General features: G+C 43.0%; 1 protein-coding gene across 3 annotated transcripts in view; it reads left to right on the top strand.

The window, feature by feature from the left end:
* SLC17A9 (solute carrier family 17 member 9) overlaps window positions 1–11,211 on the top strand; it is a 31,953-nt gene extending 20,742 nt beyond the window's left edge. For all 3 annotated transcript variants that reach the window (XM_084645590.1, XM_084645592.1, XM_084645591.1), the window contains exons 7-13: window positions 914–1,010; window positions 3,843–3,930; window positions 4,486–4,520; window positions 5,518–5,633; window positions 6,799–6,854; window positions 7,889–7,918; window positions 8,038–11,211. In XM_084645590.1, the coding sequence (XP_084501716.1) occupies window positions 914–1,010; window positions 3,843–3,930; window positions 4,486–4,520; window positions 5,518–5,633; window positions 6,799–6,854; window positions 7,889–7,918; window positions 8,038–8,201 (586 nt within the window). In that variant the 3' untranslated portion in view covers window positions 8,202–11,211. The remainder of the gene's footprint in view (window positions 1–913; window positions 1,011–3,842; window positions 3,931–4,485; window positions 4,521–5,517; window positions 5,634–6,798; window positions 6,855–7,888; window positions 7,919–8,037) is intronic.
* The last annotated feature ends 5,105 nt before the right edge of the window (window positions 11,212–16,316 follow it).

Below are 16,316 nucleotides of genomic sequence, written 5' to 3'. Positions count from 1 at the left end.
TGGGTGGTGTCATCTTTGCTCTCGTTGCAGAGAGTGATAACCAAAAAATGCTCTTTTAATTGTCATTTTGACTTAATAAACTATCTCAGGAGACATTACATCCTCCTAGTTTAGGGTTCTGGATTTAACACTGTCCAGCCCAGAGCAGGGGAATGATTTTGCGTTGCTCTACACATCTGCCTTGTGGCCATTTAATGAAAGACAGTGACAGGATCTGAGGGAAAATGGCCATGGCTTTAAAGATAGTAAGGGGATAAGCAGGGAAATGGGCAATACCCCAGTACTCTGGAAAGGGTGTAGAGGATGCACTGGTAAGAATGAAGCTATATTAATAATGTGAGCTTAACATGAAGCTAGTAATTCTCCCTGGTACGCTTGCATTGAAGTGTCCTCTCAGATATGGTTCTGTTCAAAACCACCTGTGTTATTGTTTAAATGTCAACACCACCCCAGCTAGTATACTAGATTAAATCAGTAGCTTATTATCGTTAATATCTGGGCTTGAATGGACATGTTTGCCTGACAGTCCTAAACAAAATCCCAAGGAAGGGCACAAGTCCTGCTCTAAGTCAGGAGCTGATGGGATCTTTCATAGTGAGACGCACTCCATGAGTATGACGGTTATCAGTACTGATTGTATCATAAGTTATCAAGATATCAAGGCCCCATTCAGAGCTGCCTATGGTGAAAGCATCATGGGAATAAGCGGGTGCATTGCTCTATCCTCTTGCTCTGGCAGTCAGCTGGGGTTAGTTATCTCCAATAAATCGCAGGAAGCGGCTTCAGTACTACAGAGGGTTTATTTATATGCCTGACACCACTGCCTTGAAGGAGCGGGTAGCTAGAATCCCCTTTCTTTATCCAATGTGATCTGTCGTCTTGACGGATTCTTTTTCCCATTGTATATTTACAGGGCTGTCATAGTCGCTCAGCTTGCTACGGGCAGTACATTTTTCACCCTTCTCTCCTGGTTGCCAACTTTCTTTAAAGACACTTTTCCCGAGTCTAAGGTAGGCTGACACCACAGCAAAGGGGAGACTCTGAAAGCTCAGTATGAACAAAGAGATGTAGTATTCTCCATGTGTTTACATAGCTCCCGTTAACATTGGGAATCTTTGCATTGACTTCAGCGGGCTCTGGGTCAGGCCTGAAGAGAACGGCCCTTTCGGTATCTGAGCCAATGACACTAGTAGGTTGACTTTAGTCCCCTTCGCCCCTACATTTGATTGTGATTGGTCTAGTCCTTCTGCATTGTTCTGACAGGTTCACTCACATTTTGTCGCTTGCCCTGTCTTGCCACAGGGTTCCCCCTGAGAATATGTCAGGGAGTAACACTCTCGGTCAAGCTCTCAAGGAGAAATCGCTCCTGCACTGTCCAAGGCTTCCTTTGTAGCCCATGAGATCTAATGCAACTCCCCCAAAACACACAGCTGGTAACTGGGCCACACATTTTGGATGAGACAGGAAGACAGTGTCAATATAGGAGAAAAGCTTTTTCTTGGGATCAAGCATTGCCGAGAGGGAGAGAAGGGGGAAGAAGAAGGAGGAATGATTTCTGCCCCATATGGATGTGCTGTAACCTTAAATACATGGTGGTTGCCTGTTGCCTTTACCCCTGATTCTTATGTTAAGGTGTTGGCAAGCAGGGAGTATATGCTTGATATATGCAGCTATTTAATAATAGGAGAATAGAAACTTGTACCTCCCACACGTCCCTTCTAAAACAAAGTTACAAATGTAGGCCCTGATCCATGCCATCAAATCCCCCCACTTGCACCTGCATGGGATCTGATTGCAGGATCTGGCCATATTGTTTAACTATCCAAATGCACCAGCAGTGCCAAGAAATAGCATTGCCTGCTCTGACCCTTTCCAGTAGCGTCAACATGCTGCTTTTCCCCCGCATCAGCAGCTCTCCATCATGGATCCCTTTCTCACAGAGTTTTGTGTGGTCTCTAGGCTGCCCTGTTATGGGTGGGGATGGCACAGAGCTCATAGCTGCAAGCAATTTCAGACAACCACCACGGGGCTTTGTTACTGGACTGGCATAGCTGAGCTCAGAGGCGTGGTGTTGTTAGTTGTTACAATGATGACAATTTTCATTACTAATTAATACACATTTTTTATTTGCAAAGCTCTGAAAAAAGGCCTCTCTCAGCTCTGCACAAATAAATCTCCTGTTTTTCTGAAACTTGGTTAAAGTTCTGCCGGGCTGAGATCTCGTATTTTTACAATTCATTCTGCCCACAGAACTCCCGAGATTGTCTTTTCGATGGTGGCTCTGTCGTGTGTTTCTGAAATTTCCCAGGGCCCCTTACATTTATCACATTAACCAGGGGCTTTATGACATACTTGATATTTGTATTAAAATCATGTATTAAACCAGAAAACATATTATTATAACAAGATTTGTAGCACTTCTTGTAATACGCTTGGGTAGCAGTGATTTGGTAATTTAGCCATCTGTTACATCTGTTTAATTCCTGTGCCCTTATGTAAGATGCTCTATATAATATTCCTGCATCTGGCCGTCACTTCATAAATATTAACACATGGATTCACTCAATGTAAATGTAAAGGGTTGACAATAATCCTTACTGTGGTAAAACTATGTCACCTACTGGCCAAACATACATGCTGCAGGTGAGCTGTTTTTCTCCCTCTGCTAATGTCCAGTTCAGTTAAAAGAATCCTGCACCTTTGGCCCATGCCATGAAGTGTGCTATGATTTGAAAAGGGACCCTATAAAATAACAATGTGGCACTGTTATATGTCCTTATGTTCTTCTTGTATACTTTGGGCCACAAGCTTAGAGGTGCTGAGCGAGAACAGCTCCAGCTGGCATCATTGGGAGCTGCAGGTGTTCAGCGCTTCTGAAACTCAGGCTCCCATTTTGCAAACTGCCAACGCAATTTAGGAGCCTAAGTTCCATTTTCAAACGTGACTAAGGGCTATATTTCAAAGGTATTTAGGTGCCTAATGATAAAGATATGTGTCTACTGAGGTTGACAAAAGCATCTGAACAGGTTAGGTTCCTAACTCCCATTGAAGTAGGTTAGGGGCTTAACCTCTTTTGGTGCTTTGGAAAATCCCACTGGACACCTAAATACCTCTGAAAATCTGACTCTGTCTCACTGAAAGCCAGTGGGATATAGGCTCCTACATTACTTAGGTGCTTTTGAAAATGTTTCCGTTAGTCATCTTCAGTTACATCCATAATACACTTTCTCAGTTGAAAAGACAAAGCAAGATTTTCCTTTTTACCAGTCTTGAAAACTCAACCCTGGCATCAGAAAACCCAGCTGTGTTCCCTCAGCTGCATAGCAATGCTAGTTAGTAATAGAGCGTCTGAAGTCTGAATGTAGCCTGCAGTTTTGCTGGTGGCCCATGAGGCTGGATAGAATACACAGTTTGCATATTGGCTCTGTGCTGCAGAATCTTGTTTGCCAGTAAACTCTGCTACTTTTAATCCTTTTCTTATGGTTGTAGAGAGAAATTTCTGCCTCTCTGTCATGGGTGTAAAGCCAGTCAGACTTTATGGTCATTAACAATTCACTTATTTATATAGCAGCATGTGTGCACATACATTACAGACCTCAGGCCCCATCCTGGAGTGCACCAGAACGCTATAGAGCATTGGGCAGAGTGTTGTGAGAAAGTGGCTTAAAGCTCCTATGTTAGGTGAGCAAAAGCACCAGAAAAGGGTAAACCCTAATCTCCCATGCCCCCCCGTTCTCCCCCGCAGTATAAAACCCATTAGCTGCAAACAAACTCTGGTCCACTAGCAGGATGTGAACCTTGCTTCTCTTCACTTTTTCTGTGAGGATTTTTCTCCCTTTCAGGGCTGGGTGTTTAACGTAGTGCCGTGGCTGGTTGCAATCCCAACAAGTTTGTTTAGCGGATTCCTGTCTGATCACCTGATCAATCAGGGTAAGAGATCCTTGGGTTGTTCATCAGCTCTGTCTTTTCATAAGGCAAAGAAAAGACTGGATGGGCGGAGATGGGTTTGATGAGAGAAAGGGGAAGCTGAGCTTCTGGCCTGCAACTTGGATAATTACTGTCCTCTACACAGCCTCTACGTATTTGTAACGCCCTTTGGCTTTGTCTACACTGGCAGTTCATCAGCAAAACTTTTGTCATTTTGTCAACAAAAGTTTTACCGACAAAAAGCCCTGGTGTGAAGATCGCTTTGTCGGCAGGAGTGCTCTCCTGCCGACAAATATGCTGCCGCTCATGAGGGATGGAAGCTCACTGCGCACATTTTAGCCTCGTAGTGTAGCCATACCCTTTGTCTTGTATGGGAGTTGTAAGCACCTAGCTGAGAACAGAATCTGACCCTGTGTGTTAAGTTTGCCTTACACTCGCTCTCCTGGCATGAGCCCAAAGCTATGGGTGTTGAACTCGTCTAGTCTGAAACATTAGTCCCAGCTTCATTGAGACGGGTCTAGTTTAAATCCCTCCAATCGTCTTCCTTTTCCCTTTCAGGCTATAAAACGATCACCGTTCGTAAGTTCATGCAGGTAAGAAAACGAAAGCCTGTGAGTGACACATCAGTTATCTGTTAGCACCGATTTTGCATGTCAGTCTAACAGTGGAAATCAGATTCGAGCTCTTGGGAAACTGGACTCATGAACTTGGTTACAAAAAAAGAGCTTTTATAGATGTGCAGATAGCTGGCAACCAGCATCCATGGGAAGGGAAACAGAGAGAAAGGCCATGACCTTTTCACTGGGCTTTGACAAACCATTACATTTTAACAGTTTGCCTGGGAGTGGCAATTTTGTGAGCAATATGGAGGGTTTTTGCAGAGCAAGCGTGTTCTTTCACACTGAATGACTCTTCAGATTTTAGATTAAGGGAAACAGCAAAAGAATGAACAAGAATAAAATCCCTGTGCTCAAGCAGTGCATCCCTTCTGTAAAACAGTGGTTCACAAACTTTTTACTAAGGCGGCCCCCCAACTGCATTTGGTCTCTTATGGGGAGCCCTCGTCATATAGAGATGTACAGAAACAACTATTTTTTAAATCCTGGGCATGTACGACAGCAATTGTGAGTTTGTTCTCAGCCTTCTGCTCCTCATTCCCCTTCTCAGACCCTGCTCTCCCCTCACCAGCTTGGCCAAAACCCCTGCTCAGCTCCCCTCAACCCCTCAGGTGTCACACATCACCTCCATTTCGGTGCACATAACAAAATTCATTCCGCACATGGACGTCAAAAATGAGAGGGAACACTGGTCAGGACCCATCGCTCGGGAAACACTGCTCTATAACATGCTCCATGGCCTCTGCCTCGCGAAAGGGCACTTGTCTGGGCAGATAGGCTGTCGCCTTCGGAATGTGCAGGTGCCATACAGAGGAAAGCAAGTCGTAAGAACCACCCAGCTCTGTGTTCAGAACCGTAGTGAGCCCTTCGGATTTCAAAAAGGGACAGCCCGTCTGCGATAGGAGCTACTTTTTTCACTGCAACTCACTGTGAATCCACTGCGGACACATCTTTAATTTTCTTTTTCCTTCAGGTCATTGGCTCAGGCGTATCAAGCATCTTCACCTTGTGCATGGGTCAGGCATCCAGTTTTTGCAAAGCTATAGTATTTGCATCTGTCTCAATTGGACTTCAGACCTTTAACCACAGGTAATAATCATCATAGGACTAACGCGTAGCTCTGACAGACTACTTTTCATCTGTGGTTCTCAAAGCCCTTTACATAGGAGGCCATTATCATTATCCCCACGGGGGAAACTGAGGCACAAAGCGATGAAGTGATTTTCCCAATGTCACAGCCAAGAATAGAACCCAGGTCTTCGGAGGCTCAGCCTAGTGCCCTGTTCAATAGGCCATGCTGCTTTTATAGAGGAAGTTTATGCCAAACACCTGGCAGACAAATTGAATCAGTGTTTTATTTGTTACATGTGAAGAGATCTATTGGCCATCTAATCTAAGATCAAAGGCTTGAGGATTTATGCAGGCTTTACTGAGCTATGACTGTACATAAAGATGAAGTGTCCAGAACACGAGCACTGTAAGTGTCAGTAACTCAAGACAGCCAGCTAAATCCTTGTAAATACCCACTGCTGGGAAATATTAAATATATGACGCAATTCAAATTCAAGGATTTCTCTCACCACTTTCCCACTATCTCTGCTTAGTTCTGAAACAGCCCAGCATAGGGACAGACTGGGGGTAATGGATGAATACGCTGCTTACCAGATGGGGCAGCCAGGTTGCTGCAGATCAGGTCTGAGCTGCATTATGAGGTTTGTATGGGCGTAGCTTCCACAGCACTTTCCTACATATGCCAGCCTCTAGCAAAGTCAATGGCAAATTCACCCCATGGTTTTTAAACTGTTATTTACTTCAGTCCACTTAGAACTGGGAATTTCCCCCCAACTTTAGCACAACTGTTTGTTTGGTTTTCTTTCTGCCTCTAGCTTTGTGTTATTATAGAAGCAAAGAAAGGCAGAAGAAGAACCAATGGCTAGAAGTTAGAGCCAGACAAATTCAAATAAGAAATAAGGCACTTTTTTTTTTTAACAGCAGGGGCTGTTAACCTTTGGAACTAACGACCCAGCTCTTTGCTTCTTTTGTTCTGAAGCCTTTCCATTCAGTTATTTTCCCATCTTGGTCCAATTTCAACCATATTTAGGTTCTCAGTTCCCTCCTTCTTCTCCCCACTGGGTTGGTTCAGACTGGTTCCCTTCATTGAGCAACAGCGTGCTTATCTTGTGTAAATTCTGAAAAACAATCAAAACCTGTTTAAAAATAAAAAGCCTTTACTTTCTCTTCTTTTTGTGAATAGTGGCATTTCAGTCAACGTACAGGATCTGGCTCCTTCGTGTGCTGGCTTGTTGTTTGGTAAGGTGGCGTTTTTAATTATTTTTATTTGCACAGAAAATATACCCATATATGGGGGATAATTCCGAGGAAACTACATGTAAACACATGTAACTGAGGGCAGAACGTGGCTCAATCCAGGTAGCCTTTTGACTTTATTAGGGTTGCAGAAATATAACAGAAGGTAGAGATTGTTAATATCCACGACCCAGCTCTGCATGTCGGAGAGAAATTAACAAAGGACTAGATTGCGCCCTACCAAATTCATGGTCCAGTTTGGTCAATTTCACGGTCATAGGATTTTAAAAATCGTAAATTTCATGATTCCAGCATTTAAATCTGAAATGTCACGGTGGTGTAATCGTTGTAGGGGTCCTGACCCAAAAAATGAGTGGGGGGGAGGGGGGAGGTCACAACGTTATTGTAGCGGGGGTTGCGTTACTGCTGTTGTCACTTCTGCGCTGCTGCTGGCGGGGCGCTGCCTTCAGAGCTAGGTGCCTGGCCAACAGCCGCTGCTCTTTGGCTGCCCAGCTCTGAATTGCAGCACTGCTGCCAGCAGCCGTGCAGAAGTAAGGGTAGCAAGGGCAGCAATGCTGCGACCCCCCTAAAATAATTTTGACACCCCCCCCGCAACTCCCTTTTGGGTCAGGACCCCCAATTTGAGAAGCGCTGGTCTCCCCTGTGAAATCTGTATCGTGTAGGGTACAAGCACACAAAAGACCAGATTTCACAGTCTGACACATTTTTCATGGCCGTGAATGTGGTAGGGCCCTACTTATGAAACTGAGTGGCTTTATGGGTGCGTAGGGAGAGTGCAAGGAGTCCTCTCCCCACACAGCAGCCAGACTCACGTGCAGTCTCTGCATCCCCCTGGGAGAGCAAGGCATCCTGAAAGCAATGGGGAGGAGGTGGACCCTGCCCTCTACACACTGGACAGCTGAGCTATTACAGAAAGTATATGCTAAATGTGTGCTCACGGATTCCTAGCAAGTATCTTATGGTTAGAAGCACTGTGCGCAAATTGATGTGATGCAGTGTTTTCCTTCTCTTTACAGGTGTTGGAAATACAGGTGGAGCCCTATTAGGTAAGGGATTTTCCTGGAATTATCCCTCATTTGGGGGATCCTCTGGCTGAGCTGACATTACAGGGCAAGGACCTGGCCTATTTCTATTTGATTCATTTCTGCTCTCTTTCTGTACACAGGTGTCATTTGTGTGTATTTAGCTGGACATCTGATTGAAACCACTGGTTCCTGGGTTTCTGTTTTCAACCTTGTGGCTATAGTTAATGCCCTGGGGCTCTGTACGTTCCTGATCTTTGGAGAGGCCCAAAGGATGGACACAGACTCTGCGTACATAGATCTATAGTTGCTGTAAAGATGGGTTCAGCAAATGAAATCTGCTGAAAGGTTCAGGACTGTCATGTCTGTTGATAGCTGTTGTGCAAATGGTTGTTTGCAGAAGAGAATATTATTATTTTGTAGAATTTAAATAGAAAAAAATCTATTGAGAGAATATTATGGGCCGGAACTAAACCCAGAGGAGGGAGGAAATCCAGAGTTAAAACTTAGCTCAGGGGATGGCTGATGGTTATGGAGCCTTTCAGCTCTAGGTCACAAGTTTGAATTTGAATTCACTAGTGCCTGAACGAAGCAGCTCCTGGCCTATGTGAAATCAGTTGGTAGCTCTAGTCAGTTCCTAGTGCAGGAAATGCCATTCCAGTTGACACTAAGTGGTCCCTTAGCTGGGAGTCTCAGCAGAGATGTCAAGGACTGAACCGCTCATTGAGAGCGAACTCCACTTTTATCCTGAGAGATGCTCCCTCCAGGACAGAGACGAGGCATCTGAGCAGTGCGGGAATCATGCATTGCAGGTGTCCATGTTCTACCTTTTCTGTGGCTGAGAAGATCACTCCTATCTCCAGGGCTGTCAATCATTTCCTTTCATCAACACTAAATGAACTTAATACTACCAAGGACTGTCCTTAACTCACCCTTGTGTGCCTCAGTATTGCCATCCATATAACAGGTACAATCAGGGTGTACAAAGGAATGGGTTCAGAGTTGTTTTGCCATATGCTGTGAATGTATATGATGGGTGGCTCACATTCTGGACCATGGGTCCATAATATCAAGTGCTTTCTGCTTCACTAGGTCTGTTCCCAGTGTGCATTGAAAGGAATGCAGGAGACATTCCAAAGAGCCCGAAAAGTGCATGTTATGTATTTACATTAATTGTAGGGCTTGTTTCTGTGTTATGGATCCATACTGCTCAATGCTCACCAAAGGGGTTACCATGCCGCTGCAGTACATGCTTTTGAGTCTGATTGTGTTAAGTTATTTATAATTTTTGTCTTTAAATACCAAAAAGCCTTCGTCCACTTTATGCTCGAAAGAGGTGATTCTGCAAGCTGTCGCGTGTGGACCTCTTGCTGCAATCAATGAGAGTTCTGTGAAAGGAAGGATTTAACAGCCTGCAATTTTATTTTGTTAGGGCTTATTTTAAATACGGAGGTTCATGTAAAATCATAACATGTCTTCTCCCCGCTCCCATGCTTAGAGCTTTTGCAAAACCTATTTGGTTCTGTTTAGCATCTGTGTTTTAAAAAATTGTACTTGTGGAGTGAATGAGCAAGGGACAAAATTTCAAAGGGGCCACAACCCGGCATCTTGGTTTTAAGTTTCAGTTCTGTTCTCCAGTCCGTGGCAAGGACTGTCGCTCGGGAATTGGCCTTTTTAGCGACTCGTGATGCTGCCTCACGACACCTAGCAACTGATCTGCTTTAACACTTATCCCATCATCTGTTGAGGCAGACAGTTGCCACAGCATATGAATCAGTTTCGAGCATGGCTTAGGGCATTTCAGGGCCAGGACCTAAACTGGTGTAAATTATTGTTGCTACATAATGAAGACATAACAATTTACACCTGCTGCCAAACCTGCACCACCAGAACGTTGTGGATGTGAAATTTACAGGCTCAGATTTAATGCCCAGATTCTTTGAAAATTTGTCCCTCCCGCCCCCCCTTTTTGTGTGTGTGCGCTAAATTTCAGCTCAGAACATATTTACAACCAAGTCATAAACTTCTGAGTGCACAGGTTCATAATGAAAATATTGACGGATCTTTTAACTGCGCGGGTGCTAATGAGCTCTACTAATATGCACTGAACTTTAATGCATACTGAGATATTAATAGATCATGGTGATCCTGTCCAATGGCTTGACAACAGTTTACAGCGTACGTGTGGTCTGGGACCAGAGAGAGGAGCCGAACCCTCCTCCTTGTGTGCTTTTTCTCCAGTAGTAGCCAGCGGTGGACTTGCAGTTACATCTCACTGCCCTGCATCCTGACACCAGATGACACTGCTGGTAGGTGTTTTAAAACTGTCAGGAAACTGCAAGCATAGTTGCTATAAAGAGGACTTACAGGAGAGAATGCAAGGCTATGTCTTTGGCTTCACATTTCCCTCCATCAGCCGCACACCATATTAGTGAAAATGATGCAGGAAACCGCAGAGTGTACCAATTGTTGGACCCGTCCGTGATGACAGATCTGGTCACCCTGAGTCCTGCAGCATTCAAGAGGAATCCAGACAATGGTGCTGTTCAGAGTTTTAACCAGTTTTGAGTTGTATGTCTAACCTGACTCCCATCCACACACAAAAACCTCTAGCTCAAGTTAAGCAGTGCTTTTAAGCTGGAGCTAGCTGGTCCGTCAAGCTAGTGGGATGAAGTCTGAGTGCTGCTGATGCTTGAGTTGTTAATGCAGGGGAAGGCAGCAACCCAACTCACAACAACTCAGCTGCTAACCCACTTGCTCTGTAAAGCCTGCGTGTGGTTTTGCAGTGTAGTTGCTCACACGGGGGGTATATCTGCACTGCAATTGGAGGTGTGACAGCAGCACACGTAGACATACCTGAGCGTGCCTTGATGGCGCTAGACCAAAGTTAGCTCAAGTCACAATAGCAGTGAAGCTACCTGCGGTGTGTCTTCATGCGCTGCAGTCACTCAGTCCGATTGCAGTGTGGACGTACTGTAGGCTAGCTCTACTGGAATAACTCAATCTGACTGTTGCAGTGAAATCGAGCCCAGAAAAACCAAAGCAGCACTGCTGGCCGCGCCTACTTTTGTAATCCCATGGGCAGCTAACATTTTGGTACATGGTCTTGGTTGTCTGTCTCTGTCCATCTAGCACGTGCTGGTATCTTATATATGTGAAGCATGTTTGATGCTTTTTTCCATGTGTTTTATGCATTTTGATAAGGTATTGAGACCATTGTACAGAGCTATATGTTTTTTAAGAGCAATCTTGCCTAACCTTGCTTGTGTGACAATGGTTGTTGCAGTAAGAAAGACCTGCCAGAAATAAAGGAAACCAATCAGATGAACAAAGCCTTGTTTTCATTTAAATAGATAGGTGCAACATGATAAGGCTAATAAGGGAGAGCCAGATCACTCAATGTGATTAAGTATTAAAGTAGCAATTTATTCAGCTGACTCATCCACTTTAATTTACATTCTCAAGACCAGATTTTCAAAGGTAAAGAGGCAGATAGGTCCTTTAAAAATCCCACTAGATGCCTTAACTCCCATTGAAATCAAAAGTGGAATCAATCCAGTTTCCCCAACTGGTATAAGCTATACCAGTATAAGGACAGTTGTACCAATATAACTGTGTTTGCAGCTCGGGCTTTGACCATCATAGCTATATCAGTAAAAATCACACCTCTAACTGACACAGCTATGCTAGTAAAACTTTTAAGAGTAGAGCAGGCCTTTACAGTGGACTTGGGCAAGGACTTCTCATTGAAGGCACTTCACCCCCACAAAAATCAAAATGTTAACGAAGGAGATTAAGAATGGATACAAAACAAAAAGCCCAGCACATACTATCATCTAGGGTGAATACTGGGGTTTTCAGCAAGCTACCGTGTGGAGGTGGGGGCTGTCAGTTTAAGAAATGGAAACAGTCACTAGAGAGAGGAATGAGAAGACCTTGCAGGAATTTTAGGAAGCTGTCCTTCAAATTCCAAAGCATTTGCTAGATTAGAATGATGCAGACACGCCAATTCTCACGATTTTGTCTGGTGATATTTGGTGATTTTCTTAAAGCTCTAGCTCCTGGAAGAGTGTGTGGAGGGGAGAGTCTCAACTTGCATTAAAAAAAGAAAAGAAAAAAAGAGTGAGGTTTTGTCCCTCACTGTTGAGGAGAAAAGCTTGAAAACGTGACTCGAGTGCCACCTACATGCTCAAACCAAATGGCAAATAAAACGAACCCAATGTTTTTTGTGATTAGCCAATCTCCTAATTTTTTGTGGCTTGGGCTTGGCGATGCTGATGATGTCTCTACATAATATCCTCTCCTTAAAGAAATGCGTATTTCAACCAGGTACTGCATGAATTGCACTGCCGAGTATAGCAGAGATGCTGGAGCTTGGCTCTATACATATGCTTTTTAAAAAGTGACATTATATACAGATGGATAGAAGTGTAATTGGCTCATAAAAATTAAGGGGTGCTGATGTGTCCTGAACCCTGGAACGATTTAACTGAGGCAGGGGAGGTAGTGGGGTGAAAAAACGAAAATTGGGGTGTTGAATCTCTGTGATGTCATAAATGAACACTTCTGAACTGGAACTCTCAAGATGGTTTAGTTGACAATTCTTCCCATAGACCCTTGGAACATTTAATATTGTTTATTTATTAGAATAATTATTAACAAAAGCAGACTCAAAATACTATAGAAAATATACACCTGTATTACAAATGTGTCTATCAGCAACAGGTGTCCTTTTAAACAGGAATATAACTCTCATCTCTGTTTCTAAGTATTAACTTCCATTAAAAAAAGCCCAACCACAACAGCTATGTAATAATACAATAAAGTGTGCGGTCATTTTGGGGGTGGGGAATGGTAAATTTGACAATCTGATTATCAACACAGAGACAATAATTCTCAATATCCACCTTTGGACTGGATGTGCAGATTTAAAATGAAACAATCCTGCATCTTTCAGTTTTACTTAAAATAGACATCAACCTCTTCAGGGGAAAAAAAAAACTTCAGTTAAAGAAAAGTAAATCCCTGCAGTCTTTAAATGTTTTTAGAGACTTTAGAGACTGTCACTGTTAAGACAGATTTCAGAGTAACAGCCGTGTTAGTCTGTATTCGCAAAAAGAAAAGGAGTACTTGTGGCACCTTAGAGATAATAAATAAATTGATTAGTCTCTATGGTGCCACAAGTACTCCTTTTCTTTTTACTGTTAAGACATTTGACTGCATATGCAAATCAGGTACTTGCATGCACAAATGGCCAGTTGTGCAGGCAATCATGGTAATTGCATATACAAAGTAGGCACACACATTTCTGTGCAAGCTGTTATACATCTGAGCTTTTGCAAATCAGGCTCTTATAGCTGAGGAGGGAAAACAAAGGGGCTCCTCAACAAAGCACAAACTTAACACGGAAACAGACTCAAGCTATTTACGAGATAATTGAATTCTTAACAAAGTAACATTCTGTCCCCTGTAGCTCATGAAAGCTTATGCTCAAATAAATTTGTTAGTCTCTAAGGTGCCACAAGTACTCCTTTTCTTTTTGTCCCCTGTATGTTAATCATTGTCCTCTAGGACTTCATAGGATTTTTCTTCCTTGAAGAAAGTTCTCATTGTTAGCCTACATAGATTGATAGTTTCCCTTTAATCTGGTATTCAATTATCCAAATAATTATTATTGACATTTATAATCTGAATTTCCCTTAGTTACAATTGTCCATCTTTTACTGCATATCTAAGACTCTTGGGACAATATATTCCTTGTATATTAATCCTTCATTATTCATATTTTGAGTTATTGCAGTAAGTGGGCACTAATTACATTTATTTTTAAGTGTAAAGTTACTGTGTTAATCACTGACCGAGTATGAGACTAGAGTCGTTCTGGTGTATTTTACCATAGACAGGTCGCCTTCAGCTGGGAGCATGCTATAAAGAACGCTCTCTTGGCCTACCTAATAGCTTCATACAGATTCCAACAGAGAGCTGTTAGATTTGGGATGGGGATGTGTCAATGCACGTCAAGCTTGTTGACTTGGTTCTGAACGGCTGGCACTAATGGTACAATTAGGAGTTAAGTTGTTTCCTCGGTTCTGACTGTCCAAGACACTGGCAGGAATGCTTCTTGCTGAAGTTTCTGACCTCTGTTATTCATATAAACAGAGGCACATTCACTTGGCCTCATGTATGATCATTTGCTTTTTCTTTGTATGTAACATATGCATGTTCAGCAATTATACAATGATATGATATAAGAAAGAAGTGTAGACATAAATTTCAATGGAGATGGAAATAGCCTTCAAAGGTATTCGAAACCTAAATAATTGAGAATCACAGAATCCATTGGCTGCTCTTTTTTTCTTTTTATCCCCTCTACCTGTAGCTGGAGTGCAGCGTGAAACTTTGTGTCTTTAGGCAATGTGCTGAAGAAGTGGTTTGAAAAACCTGAATTCCTTTGCAACATCACCAAGCTTGGGAGCCCAAGCTAGGGTCTTTTGTTACCATGCCTACAATGATGTGAAATCCCCTCAGTTAAGCTATTTTGAGCTATAAAAGCTCTAAATGTCCTGGGACTTACCTAAGAGACTGCCTCTCTCCTGGTGACATAGCTGCCACCACATTAAGCCTCATCCGGATCAGAGAGAGGACTGACCTCTGTCAGAGCCCCCGACCTTTGCAACTACCTTCCTCCGCAGGGCTGGAACAGCCTGCGCTTGTCAGCATTCCAGTCCAGCTTTTTGCTTTTGCCGTGGGGATAAGGGTGTGAGGTTGGGCTGGGCAGTGGGGTTGGGACTCTGGAGATTGTGTGCCTGGGTGCATTAACTGCAGTTATATTTATGTTGTTGGAGTTGAACTGACTCTGTGGGAACTGATGAAAATTGTCCAGGGCATATTCAATGCATGGCACAGGCCCACAGAGCATTGGACGGATGCTCTTTTCTCACAGTTTATATCAATTTAAATAACTAAAAACATTTAAACATATAGTAAGCAAAACATAAGGGAAAATGCCCGCCCTAGCAGGAGGTGGGGCATGACTATCGAAAAGCACTTTTCTATACCCTAGTTCCTGTGATATTGAACATGTATTTCCTTCTTTCATCAAAAAAAAAGTGGAAGTGCTCCATAGCCCACTGGAACCAATGGACCCACTGACTTCAAGGGGCTTTGGGGCAGGCTCTGCAAAGGGCAGCTAACACCCAGCACTATACCGAGAAAACTACCACCATTCATTGCAGCTCCTGTGTGTCAAGCAATTTTCCATTTCAAACCTGCCTTCAATAATGAAGATATCTATAAAGGTCCTTCAGTTTGACAGCTTTGTCATTAAAACGTGGGGTGGGGTGGGAAGCAGCCAAGGGCCTCAGAATTCTTTCTGGCAGCTTGAATTTCATCTTCTTATTTCTCTGTGTTTGTTTGTTGGCTTACATTCATCTTGCCCCTCTTGAATTTTTTTGTTTTTAATCATTTGTCCTCAGTGAAGGCTGCTGTCTCCGGGTGCTAGCCAAGGAAAACCAAGATCATCACTTTGATTAGAGGCCATATGCCTGGCTGTTTATCCCAGTGAATATTTTCCCCTCTACCAAAAGGAAAATTAATCCCTATCCCTGTAGTGGCTGACGACCATGTACAGACATGGGTCCTGATCCTAAAATGTAATCCATTCAGGCAGTGCATGGAAATCACTCTCTTTCTGTAGTCTGTTTCCCTGCACACCCTTCTTCTGTCTTATCTGTTTAGATGGTTAGCTCTTCGGGGCAGAGACTGTGTCTTACTATATGTGTGTACAGTTCCTAGGACAATGGGGCCTTGATCTTGGCTGTTAGCTGCAGGAGATATCATAACAATAGTATATATTAATGCAACACGCAAATAACAAGGCAAATAAAAATACAGCATGCAAATAATAAAACTAATATTTAAGAAATAGACCTCAGTGAGCTTCCACATGGACACAGCTCTCCGGCCACTCAGATCACATTGCAGGATTGGTTACATGGTCATTTTTATTCCAAAAATGAATGGAAAATTTTACCTTTAGTCCTTAGAACGAACCTTAAAATATTGTCTCTTTGTATATGGGGTTTCCTTTCCTAAGTGCCTCTGTGACTTAGATACCTAAATTCCATTAAAACCCAATGGGATTTAAGCACCTAAATCATTACTTAAGTACTTTAAAAAATTTTACTCAAATCTCCATATTGTTGTGAAGGACTACAAAAAAAGTAATGATCTATGTTTGATTGTTCAAGTGAATGCTGGAAAAGCTTTAACTAATCATTGGAATCCCTTCCCAAACCTCTGTCTCCCATTTTGCATAATTGGCCACCAAGGCAATTTACTGACAAGCCCCGTTAGGCATTCAGCTCAAAACTTCGTGTAATCTCCCAGTGCTTTTTCATTAACTATTCTCTAATAAATTGTT

Source organism: Lepidochelys olivacea (assembly GCF_965140295.1).
Source record: "Lepidochelys olivacea isolate rLepOli2 genome assembly, chromosome: 13".
Classification (NCBI taxonomy): domain Eukaryota; kingdom Metazoa; phylum Chordata; order Testudines; family Cheloniidae; genus Lepidochelys; species Lepidochelys olivacea.
Note: the sequence above shows the minus strand (reverse complement) of the source record. Positions and strands in the feature narration are given on the sequence as shown.